Source organism: Radiomyces spectabilis (assembly GCF_025331425.1).
Source record: "Radiomyces spectabilis strain NRRL 2753 chromosome Unknown BYT42scaffold_8, whole genome shotgun sequence".
Taxonomy (NCBI): domain Eukaryota; kingdom Fungi; phylum Mucoromycota; class Mucoromycetes; order Mucorales; family Radiomycetaceae; genus Radiomyces; species Radiomyces spectabilis.
The window spans coordinates 1,649,634-1,670,136 of record NW_026251933.1 but is presented as its reverse complement, the minus strand read 5'-3'; the positions used below and the strand labels follow the sequence as shown (position 1 = coordinate 1,670,136).

General features: G+C 42.7%; 7 protein-coding genes and 1 non-coding gene across 8 annotated transcripts; 4 read left to right on the top strand and 4 right to left on the bottom strand.

The window, feature by feature from the left end:
• Positions 1–62: 62 nt before the first annotated feature.
• Positions 63–1,470, top strand: BYT42DRAFT_574835 (SURF4 family-domain-containing protein). The gene is made up of 3 exons (XM_051568895.1): positions 63–388; positions 457–1,277; positions 1,378–1,470. The coding sequence occupies exons 1-2, from the start codon at positions 68–70 to the stop codon at positions 1,042–1,044; spliced, it is 909 nt and encodes a 302-aa protein (XP_051422624.1). The 5' UTR covers positions 63–67; the 3' UTR covers positions 1,045–1,277; positions 1,378–1,470.
• A 113-nt stretch (positions 1,471–1,583) lies between these two features.
• Positions 1,584–2,034, top strand: BYT42DRAFT_615228 (uncharacterized protein; the record flags this gene model as incomplete). Its single annotated transcript, XM_051571941.1, has 3 exons — positions 1,584–1,602; positions 1,668–1,739; positions 1,793–2,034. 3 exons carry the CDS (start codon positions 1,584–1,586, stop codon positions 2,032–2,034), a joined length of 333 nt encoding a protein of 110 aa, XP_051422623.1.
• A 3,818-nt stretch (positions 2,035–5,852) lies between these two features.
• Positions 5,853–5,924, bottom strand: BYT42DRAFT_t90. Its single transcript has one exon. It is a non-coding gene; the product is annotated as a tRNA-Pro (tRNA).
• Positions 5,925–10,435: 4,511 nt separating this feature from the next.
• Positions 10,436–11,332, bottom strand: BYT42DRAFT_388513 (uncharacterized protein). Its single transcript, XM_051563343.1, has one exon. It carries the CDS (start codon positions 11,117–11,119, stop codon positions 10,631–10,633), a length of 489 nt encoding a protein of 162 aa, XP_051422622.1. The 5' UTR covers positions 11,120–11,332; the 3' UTR covers positions 10,436–10,630.
• A 1,294-nt stretch (positions 11,333–12,626) lies between these two features.
• On the bottom strand, positions 12,627–13,322 carry BYT42DRAFT_574820 (uncharacterized protein). Its single transcript, XM_051568894.1, has 4 exons — positions 13,152–13,322; positions 13,061–13,083; positions 12,867–12,976; positions 12,627–12,795 (listed from the first exon to the last, which is right to left on the bottom strand). The coding sequence occupies exons 1-4, from the start codon at positions 13,264–13,266 to the stop codon at positions 12,693–12,695; spliced, it is 351 nt and encodes a 116-aa protein (XP_051422621.1). The 5' UTR covers positions 13,267–13,322; the 3' UTR covers positions 12,627–12,692.
• A 162-nt stretch (positions 13,323–13,484) lies between these two features.
• On the top strand, positions 13,485–14,896 carry BYT42DRAFT_615225 (RNA polymerase II-associated; the record flags this gene model as incomplete). Its single annotated transcript, XM_051571940.1, has 5 exons — positions 13,485–13,498; positions 13,552–13,787; positions 13,883–14,535; positions 14,607–14,765; positions 14,828–14,896. The coding sequence occupies 5 exons, from the start codon at positions 13,485–13,487 to the stop codon at positions 14,894–14,896; spliced, it is 1,131 nt and encodes a 376-aa protein (XP_051422620.1).
• A 241-nt stretch (positions 14,897–15,137) lies between these two features.
• Positions 15,138–17,594, top strand: BYT42DRAFT_498456 (uncharacterized protein; the record flags this gene model as incomplete). The annotated part of the gene is made up of 6 exons (XM_051564563.1): positions 15,138–15,415; positions 15,483–15,546; positions 15,615–15,737; positions 15,819–16,263; positions 16,337–16,770; positions 16,842–17,594. 6 exons carry the CDS (start codon positions 15,138–15,140, stop codon positions 17,592–17,594), a joined length of 2,097 nt encoding a protein of 698 aa, XP_051422619.1.
• A 152-nt stretch (positions 17,595–17,746) lies between these two features.
• On the bottom strand, positions 17,747–20,070 carry BYT42DRAFT_574809 (cytochrome P450). Its single transcript, XM_051568893.1, has 7 exons — positions 19,614–20,070; positions 19,489–19,562; positions 19,256–19,415; positions 19,069–19,188; positions 18,485–19,006; positions 18,162–18,427; positions 17,747–18,090 (listed from the first exon to the last, which is right to left on the bottom strand). Exons 1-7 carry the CDS (start codon positions 19,856–19,858, stop codon positions 17,933–17,935), a joined length of 1,545 nt encoding a protein of 514 aa, XP_051422618.1. The 5' UTR covers positions 19,859–20,070; the 3' UTR covers positions 17,747–17,932.
• Positions 20,071–20,503: the final 433 nt, after the last annotated feature.

The window sequence follows — 20,503 nt, the reverse complement described above, 5'->3', positions numbered from 1 at the left end:
GGAGAAAGTAGTAGAAAATGACCACCGGAAAAAGTTGCGGTTTTCATTGTCCGGTGGTTCCAATCGTATGGCAAAGGATAACACATCCCCTCCCCTCCCCCTTTTTTTTAACCAGCCCTTTTTCTTTCTTTTTCATTCGACTGAGCAAGTGAATGACTCGATGGACAAATTAAAGGAATTGAGTTCCAAGGCTGAAGACCTTATTGATCGCGTTGGGCAACCATTGAAACCCCATATTCCCCTCATTGCCCGATTCCTCATTGTCGCTACGTTTCTGGAAGACACACTCCGTATTTTCACACAATGGTCTGATCAAGTTCAGTTCATGCAAGACTTTCGACACTTTCCAAAAGGCTTGAGCCATCTTTTCCTCGGCCTGAATATCATCGTAAGCCCCGGATAGAGAATAATAAGTTGATGGTATTGGAGAAGAATAACGAGAGACGAATTCTATAGACCATGATGGCATGCTCGGGTTTGATTATTGTCAAGAGATACCAAGAATATGCTGTCTATGGATTACTGGGAGTTGTCATTGCCCAAGGTCTAGGTTATGGATTGATATTCAATTTATCATTTTTCTTGCGAAATCTATCGGTGATGGGCGGTCTTCTCATGGTATTGTCGGACGCACTTCCCAAAGGGAAGCAAATGTTTGCTGCTCTTCCACAATTGTCAGAGAGCAATCGGCGTACTTATCTACAACTCGCGGGACGAATTCTACTGATCTTTTTGTTTGTTGGATCCGCGTTTCATGGTGAATGGTCATGGATGCGCGTCTTTGTGTCAGTGTATGGTCTCGTTGCATGCGTCATGGTCGCGGTGGGTTTCAAGGCCAAATGGTCGGCGATGTTTCTGGTTCTCTTTCTCTCGGTATTCAACATTTTTATCAACAACTTTTGGTCGGTCACACATACCCATCTCAAGCGCGACTTTTTAAAGTACGATTTCTTTCAAACTTTATCCACTGTGGGAGGATTTTTGCTTTTGGTCAGCACAGGCCCTGGTCTTTATTCGGTAGATGAGAAAAAGAAGGCGTTTTAAGTAGCTTGACCTAGTTGTACTGCTCCATGTCAAAAATATCACAAAAAATTTAAAATATATCAACATATGATTCCTCTCAAGTAAACCTTGAAAAGAAAAATGATAGGATTTAGCCTCTAAAATGTGAATCCACATCCTTGATACTATTGTCATTTGTCAATGTTCTTTTAGAATGGGTGAGTGATTGGTGGTGGTTCCAGAGCAAGTCTGATTTTGTTGGTACCGTTGCCGAGGTAAAGAAAACCCGCCATGGACATTACCATTTTTCATCCTTCCTGAACCCTTTTTTTTTGTATTCTATTCATTAACTACGTTCGGTGCACTATCAAGTAGCGTCTCGTATTTATGTGTGAATTTGTAGTCATATTTCACTTGGATATCTGGCAAAAAAAAAAATCATGTAGATCAGCACTATATTATGCAGGTTTTGTCGGAGACCAAAACCGGCTTGTTGCCTAAGCCACCGTATATGGATAAAGACTGACTGATGCATGGCCCCGCCTTACTTCAACAGCTATCAAAGATTTTCTTGATTTTCAATGGGCAAAACAAATAAATGTATGGATTTGGGGAGCAACTATAAAAAGTAAGCGAGAAAATGCTAATAAGTATCCATTTTGTAGTTAAAGTCGATCCCGCCAATGTGTCCAAGCATGCATCATCCTCTGTCACTGATCCTTCCGAAGCAAAAACACGTAAGCATCCATTCATTGCTAATCGTACGATATGAATCTCACGATAGTTTCAGCCAAGGAACGAGTCGAAGCCGAATTGAAACTTTTGCAAGCACGTAAACAGCTGGTGTCGCTTGATCCGCAGCAAGGCAAAATTCATCGAGTAGGGAAAAAGGTCACCAAAAAGGGAAGCAACTCCAAGAAACAAAAGAAGCTGGCACGAGCCCTCATGGTAGCAGATAAAGAAGAAGCCAAAGTTGGTAAACAGCTGGAGAAACTGGAGAAACGCAAGGCTCGAAAGTCGGTATGGGAGTAAACCTCGTTCGTCCTCTCTGTTTCGTATTCCCCTTGCACGACCTCTCTCTCTTTTCATCTGTATTGTTGAGATTCAGGCACACCCACATTATCATTTTTGCATTCCTTTTTATATTACGAGCCGAGACTCTACCGGCTAATCTATCATTACATTTTTTTTATATTTTTTTTTTTTACTTGCTTGCCAGTGCCTGAATTGACGCCATGATACGGGTGCCAATGGTCAAATGGCTTGCTTTTTTCAGTGCGCCGTAGCTGTTAATCTGAACAACACTGGCACGATGGTCAGTTGGGTAACAACGATTCTCTTGGTAACGATGACTCAGAGATTTGGTTGCGGACAAAATCGCTGGTCGCGAATAAAAATGCTTGTCGTTGCAATTGAACCATCGGCTGGACGAATCCAAACCGGCAGACACGCCTTTATCCTTTTGGCAGATACCATATAATTGAACGAAATCAGTATCGATGCACCTACATTCACGGATATGAAGCTCCAAGCAGCTGGATGATGATGGATCATATCAGAGAGTCTGTGAGGAACCAGACCAAAAAGAGTGGATCTTGACAGAAAAATTGACGTTGAATTATCACTGTGCTAGGCATTCGATCCTCCAATGTATAATGGGTCTGCAATCGAAGGAAACGCCGTCCATCAAAGCGAGATTGCCCAGTACATCATGAATAAAACTACTTTTGCCCCTATCACCAACCTGAATGCTCACCTATACCCCTATGCACCAAATCAAGGAAAGTGACACACTCTGGAAAAATGCTTGGAACTGGCAGCAAGGAATTTGCAAAACTTGAATATTTCCCATGATTGGACCCGCGAGCATATCATGTTCCCCTGAGGGTCGTCATGACACCTTGTTTTAATCTCTCGTATTCGCAGAAACAATGATTGCCAAGGTAAGTAAATGAATGACCTTTGGCAGTCATCGAACACGTTCAGCGCAGACTCGCTCAAGCTTTTATATCACACTTGATCAATTTTATATCCGAGACACATATATCACCCATTCCACCTCTTCTCTGACCTGGAACATTCGCCTTTTATACGGACGTATGTTCCATCTACCCGTCATCTATCTCCTCCTCAGATCCAGACATTGTACCTCTATTGGAAAGTGTCCTTGAAAGAAAGAGATGACTACTTGTAAATACCCCTCAGTGTTCATTGTGTAATAAGATCGTCATCATACTCAGGCTCATTGACAGTGGGACTCGTTTGCTGTATTCCAACCTGATCAATTACATATCCGACGTGGACATCACCAGTTCAACCTCTCATTTGACATGGAGTACACCCTTCCATAAGTCCCGATAGTCTTTCTATCGTTTATCATCTCGCCCTCAGACCAAGATATCGTTATTTCTATCGGAAACTCACGCTTAAAATGACAATTCCTCAGGAACCATATAAATATCCATCAGTGTTTTATTGTGAATAAAAGGATTATATTTTTCAGACTCGTTGACACCTTGAACTTTTTCAATGTGGTCCTAGCGCATAGCACACTTTCATTTTCAACCCATACGGATAGGTCACGAACACCCAACCTGTCACTTTTCAGCTGGCGTTCCTGAAATATTCGCTTGATGCACCCTTGACAGCTCAGCCTCCTCTTTGAAGCATGAATCCCATGGCAAAAGCTTTTTATTTCTTAGATGCCATGCATTTACCGCATCCCAGCAAGATATATTGATCGCAGAACCATTTCTCGCATCTTTCTGCCGTGTCATCAACATGACTCTACTAAACCCGCGAGTCCCTTTTTCCGCTTGTCATTGTAAATTAAGGCTCGCTACAAAATCTTTGAATTTTTTCTGTCAATGCCAGACCATTAATATCCATGTGCGCATTATATATTGGTGCGGTAATTGACCTGCTGGTACGCTATGACTATCTGTATCTGAATTCGCACATACTGGTCGTAATCAGCTCATCTCTAGGTATCAAACCAGGCCCAAGGTACCTTTCTTTGCATGATCTTTTTTTATGGCCATCACACTGCATCATAGCATCAATCTGCCCCTCCTCAGTCGATGCACCGTGTATCTGATCTGCAAAACTTATTGCAGATACAAAAAGTATCAAAATGCACGAATGCAAAGGACAACGGGTGATCAAGCTTAGTGATGATGCTCTGAAGCACAGCGCCGACATGGTTTCATCTTGCATCCGATGTACTCGTTACTGCTCCGTTTTCTCTCTTGACTCACTAATCCCACTGTCACAGACTGTAGAAAACGAAATGTGATATGGAACCAGTTGACCGCGCTCATTTCGAAATACTGACAAAAAAAAAAAACCATTGCACACACTTTACTACCCTCCCCAAGAGGAACTCGACAAAAGTCCCTGCTTCTTTTAGCAACAGCAACCCGATCCTGCTCTCTGTTTTCCATCCGCAGATAGACCTTGATCCGATCCTTTTCCTGCTAATGCTCAATCTCCATAAGCCACGTCCGTGCACCTGTGGCTTTTTTGCACGTACTGGTCATCGCCACCTGCTCTCTTGTTTGATCCTTTCGTCATGTCTTGATTTGTCTTCCTCCGGGAGTCTATAGAGCCGGCGAATTAGTAGTAACAAAATAAAAACAATAATAAATCGGTGAGAATCCTTTGATTCCCGAGAGAGTGTTTTGTCAAGTAGGAAAAGAAAAAATTACTAGAGAGCGGCAATTAATACAAGGTATGTCTTTTATACTATATCGGTATTTTTAGATGTGGTACGACCCATGACAGAATAAGGTGTATTTTCCATGAAGCTTTATCAACGATCGTATTTTTCATACGGCTTAGAGTTAATCATCGATCATGATTATTATTATGTAAAGATGATGGAAGAAATAGACGACGGATATAACCAATTATAGGGTGTAGTTGTGGTATCGGTTTGGATGTGAGGTTGATTCACATAAGAGAAAACGGGTAGATCAGACGTAACATAATGATATGATCCTGGTCGGTATAGTGATTACACGATCGTTGGTAATTGTCTTCTCTTGTAGATCGGATGATATGGATTAATTATGAATGACCAAGTGATATGATGGAGTGGTATCATACGGATGAGAGGTAGGAATGGTATAATCATATGTACAAATACGACGGCGTTGCTTTACTTTACTTTACTTTATCTTCTTCATGTATTTACTCCATTAAATGTCATTTCCACGGTAATTGGGCGCGATTTTATCACTTTTTACTACTTTTCAATTTCCTCGGGAAGCGGTTTCTACAGATTCGAAACTTTCTGCAGCAGATCAAATGGACATATCAGAAAAAAAAACAAAAGCTTTTATTCTTTTAATGTTATAACTCTCATTTCCGCGCGCTCTTTACTTTTTGTCTTTTGTGCTTTCTTTTCAGTGGAACGTTTTCCCATAGACCTCTGTCGCCCCACGCTTTTTAGGCATGGTTCCCTTTCTTTTATTTTCCCATGTGGTTTTTTCTCTAGAACGTACTTTCTCATCGATCTAAGGCGTGAAATAGCCAGAAACGGACATGTGTTCATACACCCTTAATAAAATAAAATCCTCCTTTGCTTTATTTTCTACGCACGGTTGCCTTTGTTTTCCTCCTGTGCATTTTTTAATTGCACATTTTCCCATCCATGGATCCCGTCCAAGCGAGCAGTAGTTCCCCGCCAAGGACGCGTGTTCACTCACCCAATAAAAAAAATGCTTTTACTTTTTGTTTTAGAAACACACAATCGAAAAATAAAAAACCAATACACCCCAAACAAAAAAAAGTCACCAACAAAAAGTATAAATATTACTCCCACAGCCGGGACAAAAAGCAAAAAGATTGGGTCTCTCCGGGAATCGAACCCGGGACCTCTCGCACCCTAAGCGAGAATTATACCACTAAACCAAGAGACCCTCTTTGATTTTCGAAACTGGGAGTTTATTTACAAACCGCAAATTCAAATCACGTGACTGGAGTATCATTCATTGGTTTTATGCATAGGATCAGGATATTAACCGGGAAAAATGATGAGAATCCTTTATCAAATTGTGATATAGTCTCAGTGTTTTTACCTGTCGATTGTGGCGATGATGGTAAGAGGGAGTAAATGATATCCCATCTCTGATTGTGATATATGAGAGAATTTAGAGCAAAAGAGACAATGAGAATCCTTTGAGACTGTTGAACGGTCTTTATTTCGATTAATGTGATCTGCCTATTTATACTTTAGTCTTGAGTCGGAATTAATAATTATCAGTGAGCAGTACTCGGTTATAAGGTGTATTAGGAAGGATCCACATGCTGTGATGTGACAGCTTTACTCGTATGAATTGATCTCAGCAATAGATCCAGGTTATGGATGAAGAGGCTCAATCGGTATTCTAATGGAGAAGCTCACTCAGAATGGAAACACGTCTAGATCCCGATCTTTCCTGCTTGGGAACACCAGTCTAGGATGGATAATACGACAAGTAGTGGATATACCACACTGATATTGAAGGTAATAATTGGGTTGAGTGTTATGCACTGATTACGGGAGGATCAGTGCAAGCTGGACAAGAGGGTGGTGTTAAGTGCTTTCGCAAGACAAGGACAAGACAAGACAAGAAAAGGAATACAATAAAACAGGAACAAGAAACAAGAAACAAGAACGAAATCGGAACAAGAATAGAAACAGGAAAAGAACCAAGACAAGGACAAGACAAGAACAAGACAAGATGAAGAACAAGATAGTATGAGAGAATACACACACACACACACACACACACACACACACACACAATTCTTGACTGAGGTTTATTTCATGAGAAGAGATCGGATATTTATACTAAAGGATCGGATACAGAACAGACGACGATAATAAAATAATTTAAATGAAATGCAGAGCATAACATGAGGTAAAGCATAGATCAGCAAAAGGAGAGGACAACGGTAAGAGAGGAATATAGAGACCAAGTAAGGGGTATGCGCATGGACCAGCACGGCAACAGTGGAGAGCATGCTTGGGCCAATAATATACATAGTCGTGTATTATGGCCAAGACAACGTGTACGCGGGAATGGTCATGACAAAATTTGAAGCTGCCCTGGAAATTGTTGTTTTTTCCCATTGTCCCCTAAAAAACCAGTTATTTGCTCCTTTCGGGTCTCTTTTCCCTTTTTCTCCTCACTATCGCCATTCCGTGTATGCAGTCGCCTTTTCCGCAACCATGTACTAACTATGGCCAAACGACCTACAATGTGTCTTACATCGAAATTGCGATATTTTTCTTACTGATTTTTCCATTTGCGAATGCATCACTCTGCGATGTTTCGACTTATGGTGTATCTGCGTGCGATCTTCCTCATTGTGATGTTCTCTGCATCGATGAACGAAGTATTGCCTACCTCAGATAGTTTGACGAATATAAATACCCTCATATTTCAATACGAAATAAAACAGTGAATAACATACCAACACGTCTTCTCTATCTTTTCTCTCTCTGTTGCGACTTCTAAGCTGCCCTGATAGCGCACCTCTTCTTTTCTTTTTGATAACACAGGATACCCCTCGGTGTTACTCTTTTCCTTTGATTCTTATTCCAGACAAAAAGACATTATGACGACCTGATCTCGATTCAATACATATCGACAAACAATATATCTGGCGCGCACATATTTTTTAAACCGATCCGATTTTAGATCTCTGGTTTTCCACTTGTATTTTCTTACCGGAAAAACACACAACAGCGTATGGGCCAGCATGGCAACAGTGAAGAGCGTGCTTCTTTATTGGGATTATTCTTGAGAGAACACAAACTACCCACATTATCGCAGCAAAAGGTGAGTTATTAAATTCTGGAGGAAGATGACCACAAAGGCAAATTCTATACGAGTATAATACATAGAAAATATATAATGACGATATATAGACATAGGCATATGCGTAGGCATAGATAGATACAGAAGATAATGGATATACACAAAAGGAAGAATAGAAATCGACATAAGAAGATGGACATAAACATAACTAAGAGTAGATAGAAACATAACAAGGAAGGATATACGGATTCGATTGGATAGAAATATACAAAACGAAAAGCATAGGCATAGGCATAAGAAAGGAGAGTCAGGGATATAGTGAAGGATAGAATAGACACAAAGAGATAAAAGATACAGCAACGAAAGGAGTGGGAAAGTGGGTTGAAATGACAGAATTAACGAACGGGGCCGAGAGTAAGATTTTTGCCATTGAACGACCTTGCTCTTGATATATACACGTTGCGTTTCACTCTTTGTAACGAATCGAAGGAATCGGATGTTCACCGGCACGTTCCGGAAATACTTTTTGGATCCGAGAGCCACAACTTCCATTCACCAACCCAAGGATGGTCTTGGTGAGCTCCAGAAATTCGGTCATAGTTGTCTGGAAGCAGACCGTTCCGGTTTCCAATCGATGCACCATTTCGGGGCTGGAAAACGAGCAAACACCACCCTCGGGAAACACAGAGTCGAGATACTCCTTCAGAAGCCAAATGGAGTTGTCTTTTTGAATTTCATCAAACTCCTCCATGGTTGCCTGGCTGGTACGCACTTGAAAGGCTTTACGACCAATGCCGTTACGCGCCTGGACCAATCCCCGTCATATCGGAACCCGGGACCCGGACAGGTTGACCTTCAATTCTGGAGCGTTCTTGGCCCCATCAACGGGAGGCTTGCAGGATCATTTGATGGCAATACTTTTACTAAATCCGCACTGAGAGAAGATGAGTGGTCAACTAGTCAAGGTCGCTAACTGATTAGCGTAGAGCGCAAAGGAAAGATGAGAGTGAGGAGTTTCTAAATTATAAATCACCTCTTGTCTGAATAAGATTTCTTTTAAACTTTTATCACGCTTGTGCTATTTGACACGCTGGCGCACAGATACCTCGGGCTGGATATTTTTGAAAAATAAGCATCAATCTCTGATATTCGTCGATTAATTATCGATAAATTGCAAGGCGATCTTTCAACTGCAGACTTTTGCTGGTCTCCATTCCATCATCCTCCATCTATAGTACGATCTGTTACTATGATGGGGTGATATACATAATGAATAGCCATCGTCTTTTGGCTTGAAGTTAACATGATAATGTCCCAAAATAGCTCAAATCAATCAAAGAGCACATAGTCCCCCCCCAAAAAAAAGGGACTGAAACGGAAAATCACTCAAGCATATTGAATCATCGATAGACTGGGATAAACGTCCGTTTTTTAAAAAAGTGGTGGAAAGTTGCGGGTATCAGTTCGTTGTTGTCACGACACACCATATTATACTGGGGTCGATGTATATTCCATTGTTTTGAGAATGTCTTTTGATACATCGGGAAAAAGAAGCAAAAAAAAAAAGTCAAAGATAGGTTGTGTCTGAATCGAAAAATCGAGAAAGAGTCAAGTATGCTACTCTGAGCGGCAAAAACATCAGAAGAGAGGTGTTGGTATGTTATTTACTAGTTTATTTCAGATTGATCCTCAAAACTATTATACCTGAGAAAAACTATGCTAGAATCTCTGTAGGTAAAGTATCGAACGTCATACGTGAAAATTGGAATATCAGTTTGTACCCAATGGGTAATCGATCATAGTGTTAGATTCTTGCAATGCTTCTTCTTCAGGAGTTTGAGGTCTGTCATGTCTGATGCCCTGCTTCTTCCTATAATCCCAGGCGGACGAAGCAGCAAGTGTCTATACACACTAGTATCGCGCTATCCTTTGAACCTTACCAGAATGAAGGCTCATCAACATTTTGTTTACGCTTCTCCTTGTGGTCTAACTTTTTAAAATCAATACCAGTGGCTTTATTAATCCTTTAAAGCCCATTTTCGACGCTCGTTAAGTACGTAAATATTTGCTGCAGGGTCTTCTCGAAGATGAATCTTTTCCTCTCTCTCGATAACTCAGTAGAGAGCACGATGAAACGCTTCCACGCCGTTCACCGTACGCACTTGGTGGTTTAAATATAATATAAAATGCTGAACAGGTCAGCATGGTCGTTATTGCTGTGTTCACGGAGGCTTCTTCTTACAAGCTCTAATCTACCACATCTATTTTCCCCGCAAAACGAGCAACAAGTATCCATCAGATATAAAAATACTCAGCGACTAACAGATGGAATAATCAGTATATTGACAGTTCAGATACAAAAAGATGGCAAGAGTAGATCAGGGTCTTGGTGCAATACGAATGACGGTGCAAAGGCGACGAGACCCTGATGGCACGTTTCTAATGTAGTGGCGTTGGAGATCACGTATGGTTTCGAAATGCTTTTGACAAAAGCATTTGAACCTTGCACTAACTATAACCGTGCCTTGTGGACCCCGGTCGCAGCAATTCAATATTAACAAAATAATGGCGTCCCCATTTGGAGATGTCACTATTCCATGCGTGCCAGGTGTGATAGTGAGGGTGATTCGTGTGGCGCCCTAAAGATCGGTCGAAAACCACTTGGAAAGCGACCGACTCATTATCAACGTGAGGTTGCAGATTCGGCGGAGCAAGGTTAACGTAACCACCCTGGAGGAACCGTCCGTCCAAGAACTGGCGGAGAAGACCCAAGGCATCGGTGTCCTACCTAATCAGTCCCTTTGACCGTTCACCGGTACTTATCTGCAGCGGTTTCCGCCGCTGGTTTGCTGGGACGTCGGCATGGTATGGAATGACTTCAATGGCAGCCGTGGTATCCCCACGCCGAAGGCGTTCTTGTTGCCAAAGGCGAACGAGGTGCACAAACACCGATACACATCTGTCCCGGCATCATATCCACCTGACTGTAGGGATCCGGGAAAGTCTTCTGTTACAAGATGCTTCAGTGCGTCACCACTCGATTCGATTCTGGGGTTGCAGATGCACTTTCGCGACCACCGCTTTTCAATGCGCGCCATCGATGAGGCTCGACGGACAACGTTACCGGACCTTTTATTAGTGCATTTCACTGCACCGAGACACACCTTGGTAACACTGACACCACCCTGGGTACGGCCATAGTTCGTTTGCAGCAACGGCCAGCCAATGTCGGCGTCATACTCCATTTCTATGGACCCAACGGTCATTTGCTGGATTTTGTCTTTGTCGATCCATTTCCCAAAAGTCATGATGCAAGAAAGTTATAGTTTGATGACTCTCCCTTCTCAGACTTATAAATCGCACAAAAAAACGCCCACCTACACGTGTGGGTGGGAATATAAGCTTTGATTTCCTGCACTGCACATGGTTGGGCGAAAAGTTACTCCTGAGCAGGTAAGCTTAGCCAAAATTCTAGCCATCAATTAACACGTTTGATAGTGTGCATTTTTCAATATGATATTGTCTGTGAGAGCACCAATTGATACGTGGGGTGGTCTAATTCTGTCTCCAAGCGGGTAAGGGAAAGGTAACTTTGCGCGTTGTTGCTTGATACGAATAAGAAGGTAATTGGTTGTGTTACTGTGTTACGATTGATTCTTTGCTATGGCAATAGATAGTGGACCGTATATTTTCCAGTATTTCTTGCTTCGTTTGTGCAACACTTTTACTGATTGATGCATCAAACTTTATGCACATGTCACTCACCCTATCTTGCCCCATATAATGAAGCTTCTTTAACTTCTTCTCCATTTCGAAAGTTTTTACTTGTTTATCGCGCGTCAAGATGTCCCGCTGAGCCGCTATACGATGTGTTCCTTACCAATTGCCGAAAGGGCACTCTTTCTATCATCGGTAGTTTGCATCATGTAAAGCAAAGACCTCGCACAGTGCGCGAACATCTTGCTAGGGGCATTTCTCCTCTTACTAGCCAATCAAGATAAAAATAAAATAAAATAATGATGCCGCCACGATACATTTAGTTTGGCTTTATTTATTTCGTCAACAGTTGTAGATGAGGCTGAATCTGCGGTCAAAAAGTCTGTCGATGAGTCCTACAGGGGAGTATGATATGGACCATGTCGTTAGCACCAATAATGCGCCTCTTGAATTCTGATATTGATGCTGTTTACGGAGAGCTCGTTGTGGACGATACAGGGGAAATTGTCGATGGTTACATGCGATTGCGCATACCTGCAGCGTGAAAAGGATCACGCTTCACAGGTAGAGATTATTCAGAATTTTTTCCAATGGCAAAAAACCTTAAAGTCTTTAATACAGATATAGGGTCGTCTCGGGCTTACTATAAATACAAGCGCGTGCTGTATTTCAATGTGTACCCGATAACCATCTTTGGCATGACTATTTTAGGGCTTCAATGACGTCGATACTGTACTTGACGTCGAGCCAGTGCGGCAATCGAGATGCTCGTTCATAGCCATCCAGCTTTTATTCCTCTTCTTTGGTACCCATTCTTACGGTTATAGTGATTATATTTCTCTCATAGATCATAGCATCGCCGTGGCTCCAGGAGTACTTTTCCACGACGTGGATACCAAACAAATCACATCGTTTCATATACTTCTTGCATGGTCCTTCATTGCCACGAAAAAGATTCAAAATTGATACTTATAAAGTAGGTGATGATTGTCCTATGGAAAATGAAGAGGGGGTTGAAAACCGGCACCCTTCAGCTGGCTCAACCACACGCTGCCTGGTGCATCAATATTTGATAAAAAAGAAAAAGAAAAGACCAGGGCATGGATCATATATATCCAACAACTTTTGCCATCTGCAAAATGCTTAAAAAAATCGTGCCTTATTTTAATTACTGAAAACAGCCTCGCCAGCTGCAACTGCTTCGTGCGTTTTCTTATTCACCATGTAAATATTGAGATAATATGTAAAAAGGGAGATAAATGCAACCCTACAATCGAAAGCGTTAGCGTATAATTGTCGAAAATAAATATTTTACTGCCATAATGGAGTAATACGTACATGATGCCGGTGAAACCCGGTGAATCTTTGCTTTTTACACTCTTGCGGGAATTGAGCAGCGACGAAACACCAAAGTAAGCAGCAACCCACGGAACAATCTTGAATCGGTTCTGTGCAAAAGAAACGCATTAGCTGACCAGTGTCGAAAACGGCCAATAGTGAATCCCAAAAATAACGTGTTGTTGCAAACTTACGCGAATAAAGATGGATGCCATACCTAAAAAAAAGGTTGCGTTGTTAGACGGGATGCCAAACGAAACAGTAGAAGGGTTATGTGACGCTTACCAGCATACAGTGCTATATTGGCATTCACATCGGCCTCACCGTCTACTGCGGGCGGCATGTGAAATGGCACTATTTTATCAGCTCGACGGGGATCTTTGGCCAGAGATGAAGCCATCAGTAGTCTCTATTTTAAAGAATGCAATGGGAAAGATATCACCTCGCGACGGTGGCCGAAAATCTGAGTGAGCAGGAAACTGTGACACAGACCAACGGGGTGAACCCACCAACTGGCGTAATGTGACTGCTTCTTACTGGGCCAAAGGCAAATGGTGCTGATGGCCGACAATTTTGCTGCTTTCTCTGGCTCGATTCCAACCCCCCCAAAAAAGCAGCATGTCTTCCAAGAGGTACGAAAACGCTTTCAAAAGTGTGCTTACAAACATACTGACCATCTTGACAGTAAGAGTCGAACGGACTTCATCTGTCGCGTACGATACCGAAATACTTTACCTCCGGTCCCGTTCCCGCCAAAGTTATTAACCATGCCGTCCTTAATCGATCGACACATACCTTATAAAACAAACAGCCTTGTGGAACAAACGCCTTACTCATTAGCGATGGAATCGGGAAGCACGGCCCCTTTTGAAAGATCACTCATTGATTATTTGGATGTTATGGAAGTAAATCCTGACGAAGGTAAGCCAGGTGTCCTTGACCAAGGCGTTTTTTTTTATTCTTTTCTCCCATCGCCATCCCTCTCTGCTCACTTCGCTTTTTTTTTTCTTTACCAGCTACACAATTAGAAGAGTACGTTGCAGAAGAAGATAAAATTCTGTTAACGACGCCGAGAGATGAGCAAAGACCGGCCGGAAAAGGGGGACGCAAAACCAACGTCACCTGGTTACGACGATCAGAGTATATTGCTGCGGATACGCGAACATCTACCTTGCGACGAGAGGCCATGGAGCATAAATTCGCCATGTCTGCTCGAGAAGCTGCGAGGAAAAACTATTCAACGTACGAGGGACAGATTGTGGGTATCGAGAAAACGTTCGCCGCCCCTTCACTTACACTACAGCATCCTCGTACCCGAGCCAAGGCGAAGCGTATCATTCCGGTTTTACCTGACATGACGACGTGGGAGAATACGTACATGATTGGTCAATTTAATGGAGAGCCTGCTGATGAGAAAAGAATGCATCGACGGGAAGAGTTGGCGAAGCGTGCGGCTGAAGCACAGCAGGGAACATCTGGAATTGGAAAGAAACGACCTTCAGAGGAAGATGGCACAGATCGTGGTGTTCTTCATCCGATCACAGTCACCGATCCAGATGATCCAGAGGACGAAGGTGACAGTTTCCTCATTTGGTTCCTGCCTGATGAACAAAGCACATCACGTCTAAAGGCGCTCAAGGCCGATCCATACCAAGAATTAAGTGCAGAGGTAAGTTGTAACAAAGGGAGCAAGAGGGGTTTCTACTTGTCAGGACATGATCTAATGGTTTTTTTTTCAAGCCTTTGACATATTATTCTGTGCGTGAATACGAGTATGTGAATGACAACGCACCACGTTCGCAGCACATGTTGTTGGCGATGCACCAAGAAGGCGACGAACAACAAGCAGTCTACAGTCTCGTAAAGAGCAAACTGACAGCCAAGCAAAAGCGCGCCACGGTAAGTAAAAACAAAGAAAATCACGCAGTCTCTTGCGTAACTCAATGTTCAACTTTACCTAGAATAAACGATTTCGCAAATTGGAGGAGGATGAGGGAAAGCCGGATATACTCAAAGTTACACTTCAGTAATAAAAATGCTTTGCATTGTAGTATTTTGTCCATGCAGTCGAATCATATCCAAATGGATTCTGCATTTGGCAACTCAGACAATGGCTAGGTCAGATAAGCTGGGAAAAAGTGGCCCCGGGCAATTCTGTATCTCGTAATCCAAATGTGGGGAAATTTTCCCCGCATAAAAAGCCAGCAGTATCTAATTTGCTCAATGACATTCATCCTTTTTTTTTTATCTTCTATATTACAATATCATATTATGGCGGACACTCCTATACGATTTCCCGAAAACCTTCGTCCATTGGAGCCTCAAGGTCCTGATCTGCTGGCAGACGAACGTAAACGAGCCACATTTGACCCAAAGGAATTAACGGAAATTATCTATGGCCGTGATTATCTCGTTAAACGGGATCGTATCCTGAAGATCCTCACCAATGATCCCATATTGGGAGACAAATCTCACCGCTATTACACTGGTCGTGATATTCGCTTCAAAAAATCTCTCGCTGCGGCCAAGCGTATGGTAGAGCTTATCAAGTAAGTCGAGTTGCCGTTGTCAAGTACGCGAGTCACCCATACGGTATTATTGACGATTGCTCTATAGACAGCATAACTGGTCGAATGAGGAGCTCGGCATTGCTGATTTTCTTTTTGACGAATCCGGTCCGGTAAGCAAGCCTACTCCGTCTAACGTGGTGCGTCCAAACTTCATTTCTTAATTGACACTATGTACTAGTTCCGTTTGCATCGTAGCATGTTCATGCCCACCATTGAAAACCAAGGCACCGAAGAACAGAAAAAATTGTTCCTCGAGCCTGCTCAGCGCTATGAAATTATTGGTTGTTATGCGCAAACCGAGGTAAATTTCCCTCTATTTGAACCAACGTTCCTGGTAATTTTGGACTTCTCACGCACGCATGATTTTATTGAAAATCATTAGCTGGGTCATGGCTCCAATGTCCGTGGACTCGAAACCACTGCTGTTTACGACACCCAATCACAAACTTTTGTGTTGCAGTCGCCTACTTTAACAGCTTCGAAATGGTGGATCGGTGGATTAGGCGTTGCTGCTAATCACGCCATTGTCATGGCCCGGTTGATCAGCAACGGCAAGGACCATGGTCCGCATCCTTTTGTCGTACAGATTCGGGACTTGGCTACTCATAAAGCTTTGCCCGGTATTACGGTGGGCGACGTTGGTCCCAAATTTGGCTTCAATACGGTGGATAATGGCTTTATTTTATTTGACAATGTACGCATCCCGCATATTGCTATGCTTGCCCGTTACTCGCGCATTGACAAGAACACGGGCGAGTATATCAAGCCACCCAATTCAAAACTCGCGTATGGTACTATGGTTTATGTCCGGGCCAACATTGTATTAGGTATTTTCTCACCGTCATCTTTATGCTATTTACAAGGCATGGTATTGACGAAACGGAAAACAATTTACACCAGAATCACGCTATGTCTTGGCTCGTGCAGCAACCGTGGCCGTTCGGTATTCCGCTATTCGTATTCAGGGATCAGATGCCGCGAATCCCAAGGAAATTACCTCCTCAAACACTGGAAAAAAAGTACCCGTCGAGACGCCCGTGCTAGATTATACCATGCAACAATTCCGATTGTTCCCTGTTATTGCTCGCGCTTATGCCTGCCATTTTACTGGACAAGAAATGCATCGTATGTATGTGGAAAACCAAGCCAAGATGGCTCAAGGAGACTTTTCTTTTCTCGCTGATCTACATGCCTCGTCATCGGGACTGAAGAGTTTAACCACAACCATGGCCGTGGATGCCATTGAAGAATGTCGACGTGCTTGTGGTGGCCATGGTTACCTATTAGCGTCCGGCCTTGGTCAGTTTTATCAGGATTATTTACCAAAGGCTACCGTAAGTACTTTTTGTTTTACCACCGCATCCAAAAGGTCAACAAAATTAAAGAGAGGGATTTTTTCTTGCAGTGGGAAGGCGATAACTACCTGTTGACGCAACAAACTGCACGTTATCTGTTAAAGACATTCCGATCTGTTCGTGCCGGCAAAATCTCGACAAAGGATGCCAATTTCTCTAGTTCGTACATGTTCGAATATTTATCGGAACCCAACGCCCGTTGTCCTGCTACCAGCGCCACGGATTTTGATAATCCAGAGTTATTGCTGTCTGCATTCAAATTTCGAGTCGCCTTCTTGATTGATAAGGCCGTGGCGATGCTAGATGAGGAACAACGCACATGGAATGACATGTTGGTAGAGATATACCGTATCTCTCGCGCACATTGTCAATTGCTAATGGCCTCCAACTTTGTTCAAGCCGTATTTTCCCGGCAAGATGATCGAAATACGCGTGCATTGCAAGATGTAGCCCGTCTTTTCTGCTTGTTTACACTTGAGCAAGAGGTCGCTGACTTTTTGACTTGTCAATATCTCTCCCCAGCCCAGGCACTACTGATTAAGCAGCAGGTGATTGTTTCCCTTGGAAAAATACGACCCAACGCGGTGGCGTTGGTGGATGCCTTTGGATTTCCGGATTATCTACTCCAGTCGGCCCTTGGCGTTTCCGATGGCCGTGTCTATGAAAACTTGGCAGTCATGGCGGAACAGGAGCCTCTCAATCAGCGTCAAGTCGTCGTTGGTTACGAAGAGCATATCAAACCACTTGTCTATGCTGGAAAACATCGCTGGAACATTCACAAAGATGGCAGTGCTCGACTCTAAACACTAATAAAAAATGGCAGATTGCTTGACTTTGTGACCCAATGGTTTGTACCCAAGGATATCACAAATAAAATGACAAATCACAATCAAGGAACCTTTGTGCGCTCACGTAATGCTGTATGCAATGGTTCATTGATTAATGCGCAAAAAGATGTTGGAACATTTGACGCCGCTGGAGCGTGGTCAAGGTTTATTTTATGATGTGATTACAGTCGCTAAAAACAAGAATCTCGTTGTTAAAATACATGATGACAAAAAATAATATAATATTGAGATAAAATGGATCAAGTTATTTCTTTATGGTACATATAAAATAGGAACGAACTAGGAAGCATCGATTACGATCGACGTTCGACCGATGCTTTCAGGCCGTACTTCATTGGCAATGTCAAACTTGCGTCATAAGTAATTTTTTGTCCGGGTATCAGTGAGAATTTGTACTTTTTCAACAGCAAGACGATAGCTACCAGTGCTTCCAAGGTAGCAAGATTTTGACCTATCGAGGAAAAAATCAGAGGATGAGTGGCCTGTTGCATCATCGTCTGTCTCTTTTTCTTAATCCCCTACCTAAGCATACTCGAGGTCCCACATGGAAGACTGGCCATTCGCCTTGTGATCTCTTTTGAAGTGTACCATCCTCCGTCAACCAGCGTTCAGGTTTGAAAAGTTTGGCGTCCGAACCCCATATCGCTTCCGATCGGCCAGCTGAGTAGGTCGACCACAGCACATAATCTCCTTTTCGGATTATCGTGCCATCAGGCCATACATCATCATCCAGGGCGTATTTCTGATTAGTGGGAACGGGAGGATGCAGACGAAGTACTTCATAGAATCTATCAATTCATGTGATTAGAAATTTAATATCGATTCACGCCATTTGCAAAACCTACACCGCATGTGCATAAGGCATCTTTTTAATGACTTCATAAAGAGCTGGGGCATCAGATTCGATGCCGTCGACAATATGGGTGTTGATTTCTTCCAATAGCTTGCTTTCAATGCGTGGATGGAGCATCAAATTATAAAAGGTCCACGACAAAGCTTGTGCTGTTGTATCCCGGCCAGCAATAAGAATATTGATGATGGTATCCCGTAATTCTTGGTCATTGAGCGGTTCGCCTGTTTCATTTCGTGTATTCATGAATCGAGATAAAAGGTCACCATAGCTTTTTCCTTCGGCAAGTTCTTTACGTCGCGTAGCAATCACGTCGGCGGCGAAAGAATTCAACACCTTCAAATGATCGTCGGCCGTCATTCTCCATGGTGTAAAGATCTTGCTCATTAACTTGTTGAATGAATAAAAGGGATCGATGAAACGCACAAAGGAGTCGCGTTGACACTCATCAAAGGCAACAGCAAAGGGAACTTTGTCTTTCCGTGTCATTGCATGAATATTTACTCCAAAGCCCAACCTAAAAAGCATAGATGCGTGATTTAATATGGCATAATTCTCGTAAAACCATAGCATACTTACAGAACAAACGAATCCAGCGTGAATCGATAGAACAGATCGTGCAAATCAACCGGGTCTGCCGTAACAGCTGCTTCATCGAGGATGTGCTTTTCCATGATCTGTAATTCATTGATAAACACACTAATGACGACAGACATTTTAGTGGGAATGTGAGTAGCAAAGGGGAGGAAAAAGGAAAAACGCTTACTCAGTGAAGGAATCTCGAAAGTTCTTCACGTTAAAGATGTGGCTAGCAGTCTTGCGTTGGTATCGCCATTGTTCTCCATTGGCATTAAAGATACCATGACCAAGCAGATCGATGGTAGACTTGGAGAAATGGGGTCCTTTGACATAGTTTTCGAAGTTGACTGGATTATTCCAATGGCTTGGTTAATGTTTTTGATCCTGTTTTGCGTGCGAAAAAAAATCGATAACACGTGCCTCTTAAAAAATGCTCTACATTGCGCGGATCGATGGTTTGGATGGCAAAAGGCAACCCGAGAGACGACGCAGTGCTATTTTGAGATTAATTATCTTATTTTCAAACCATGTTCAATCCACCATACCAAGTTAGCGCATTAGCTTGTTCAAACGTTTCCGTGGTCCAATCATTTATATCATCCGTTCGGGACAGCATCTTCGGCAAATTACCAAGCAACGGCACGCCCGGGACATTGGGAACGCCCTCGCGAAGTTCATCGAAAACCGCCCTATCTGGATATTTAATGGCTAACAGTGAGAGAACAGCCGCAGTAGCTCCACCGGCTATAGCAAGCGCTTTTAGCGCGGATGTATCGTAAAGGGATGTCATACTGGTAACTTGAAAAAAAGTGCAGACGAGTTGGGAGAGAGATCCGGTCAAATGAAATCACCCAATAAATACCAGAATTTTTTTGCAGGATGACACGGGTTTTGCTAAACCCCAGCGGAGATTGATTCACCCGTCATGGTAGTTCATGTCGTCGCCACAAGTTTTTGTATTCTTTTATTTATCTTTCTGTATTATTTAAGCAAGATTTCACCAGATACAGTTAATACTCGTCAATTAAAAGAGTGCTGCAGCCGGTATACTCTATTGCTGCATACTGCTGCGGTTGTCAAGCAGTAGGCTGAGATTTGATGTCTTTGATTCAATAAGCTCAAATTAACCCTAAAAGGGAATCTCACCAGAAATAAAGTGGGCACAAAGGGCCGGTGATGAATATCGAAAACAAAGAATAAATATTTAGCGCTCAGACGCTCTACTGCAATTCTGGATAGAGAGTTGCTCTTAGCAACTACAACTGTTTCCTGAATCCAAAAAAAAAATCAGAGTATGCGCCTTAGATACACCCTGTCTATAAAGTCTGTCAAGGCTTTTGCTGCTAAAGCCGAGCTCAGATATGATTTTATCAATGTTTAAGTCATGCGAAAACAATAGAACAAGTTTACATCACATGCGAAAGCCGAGGTCGAA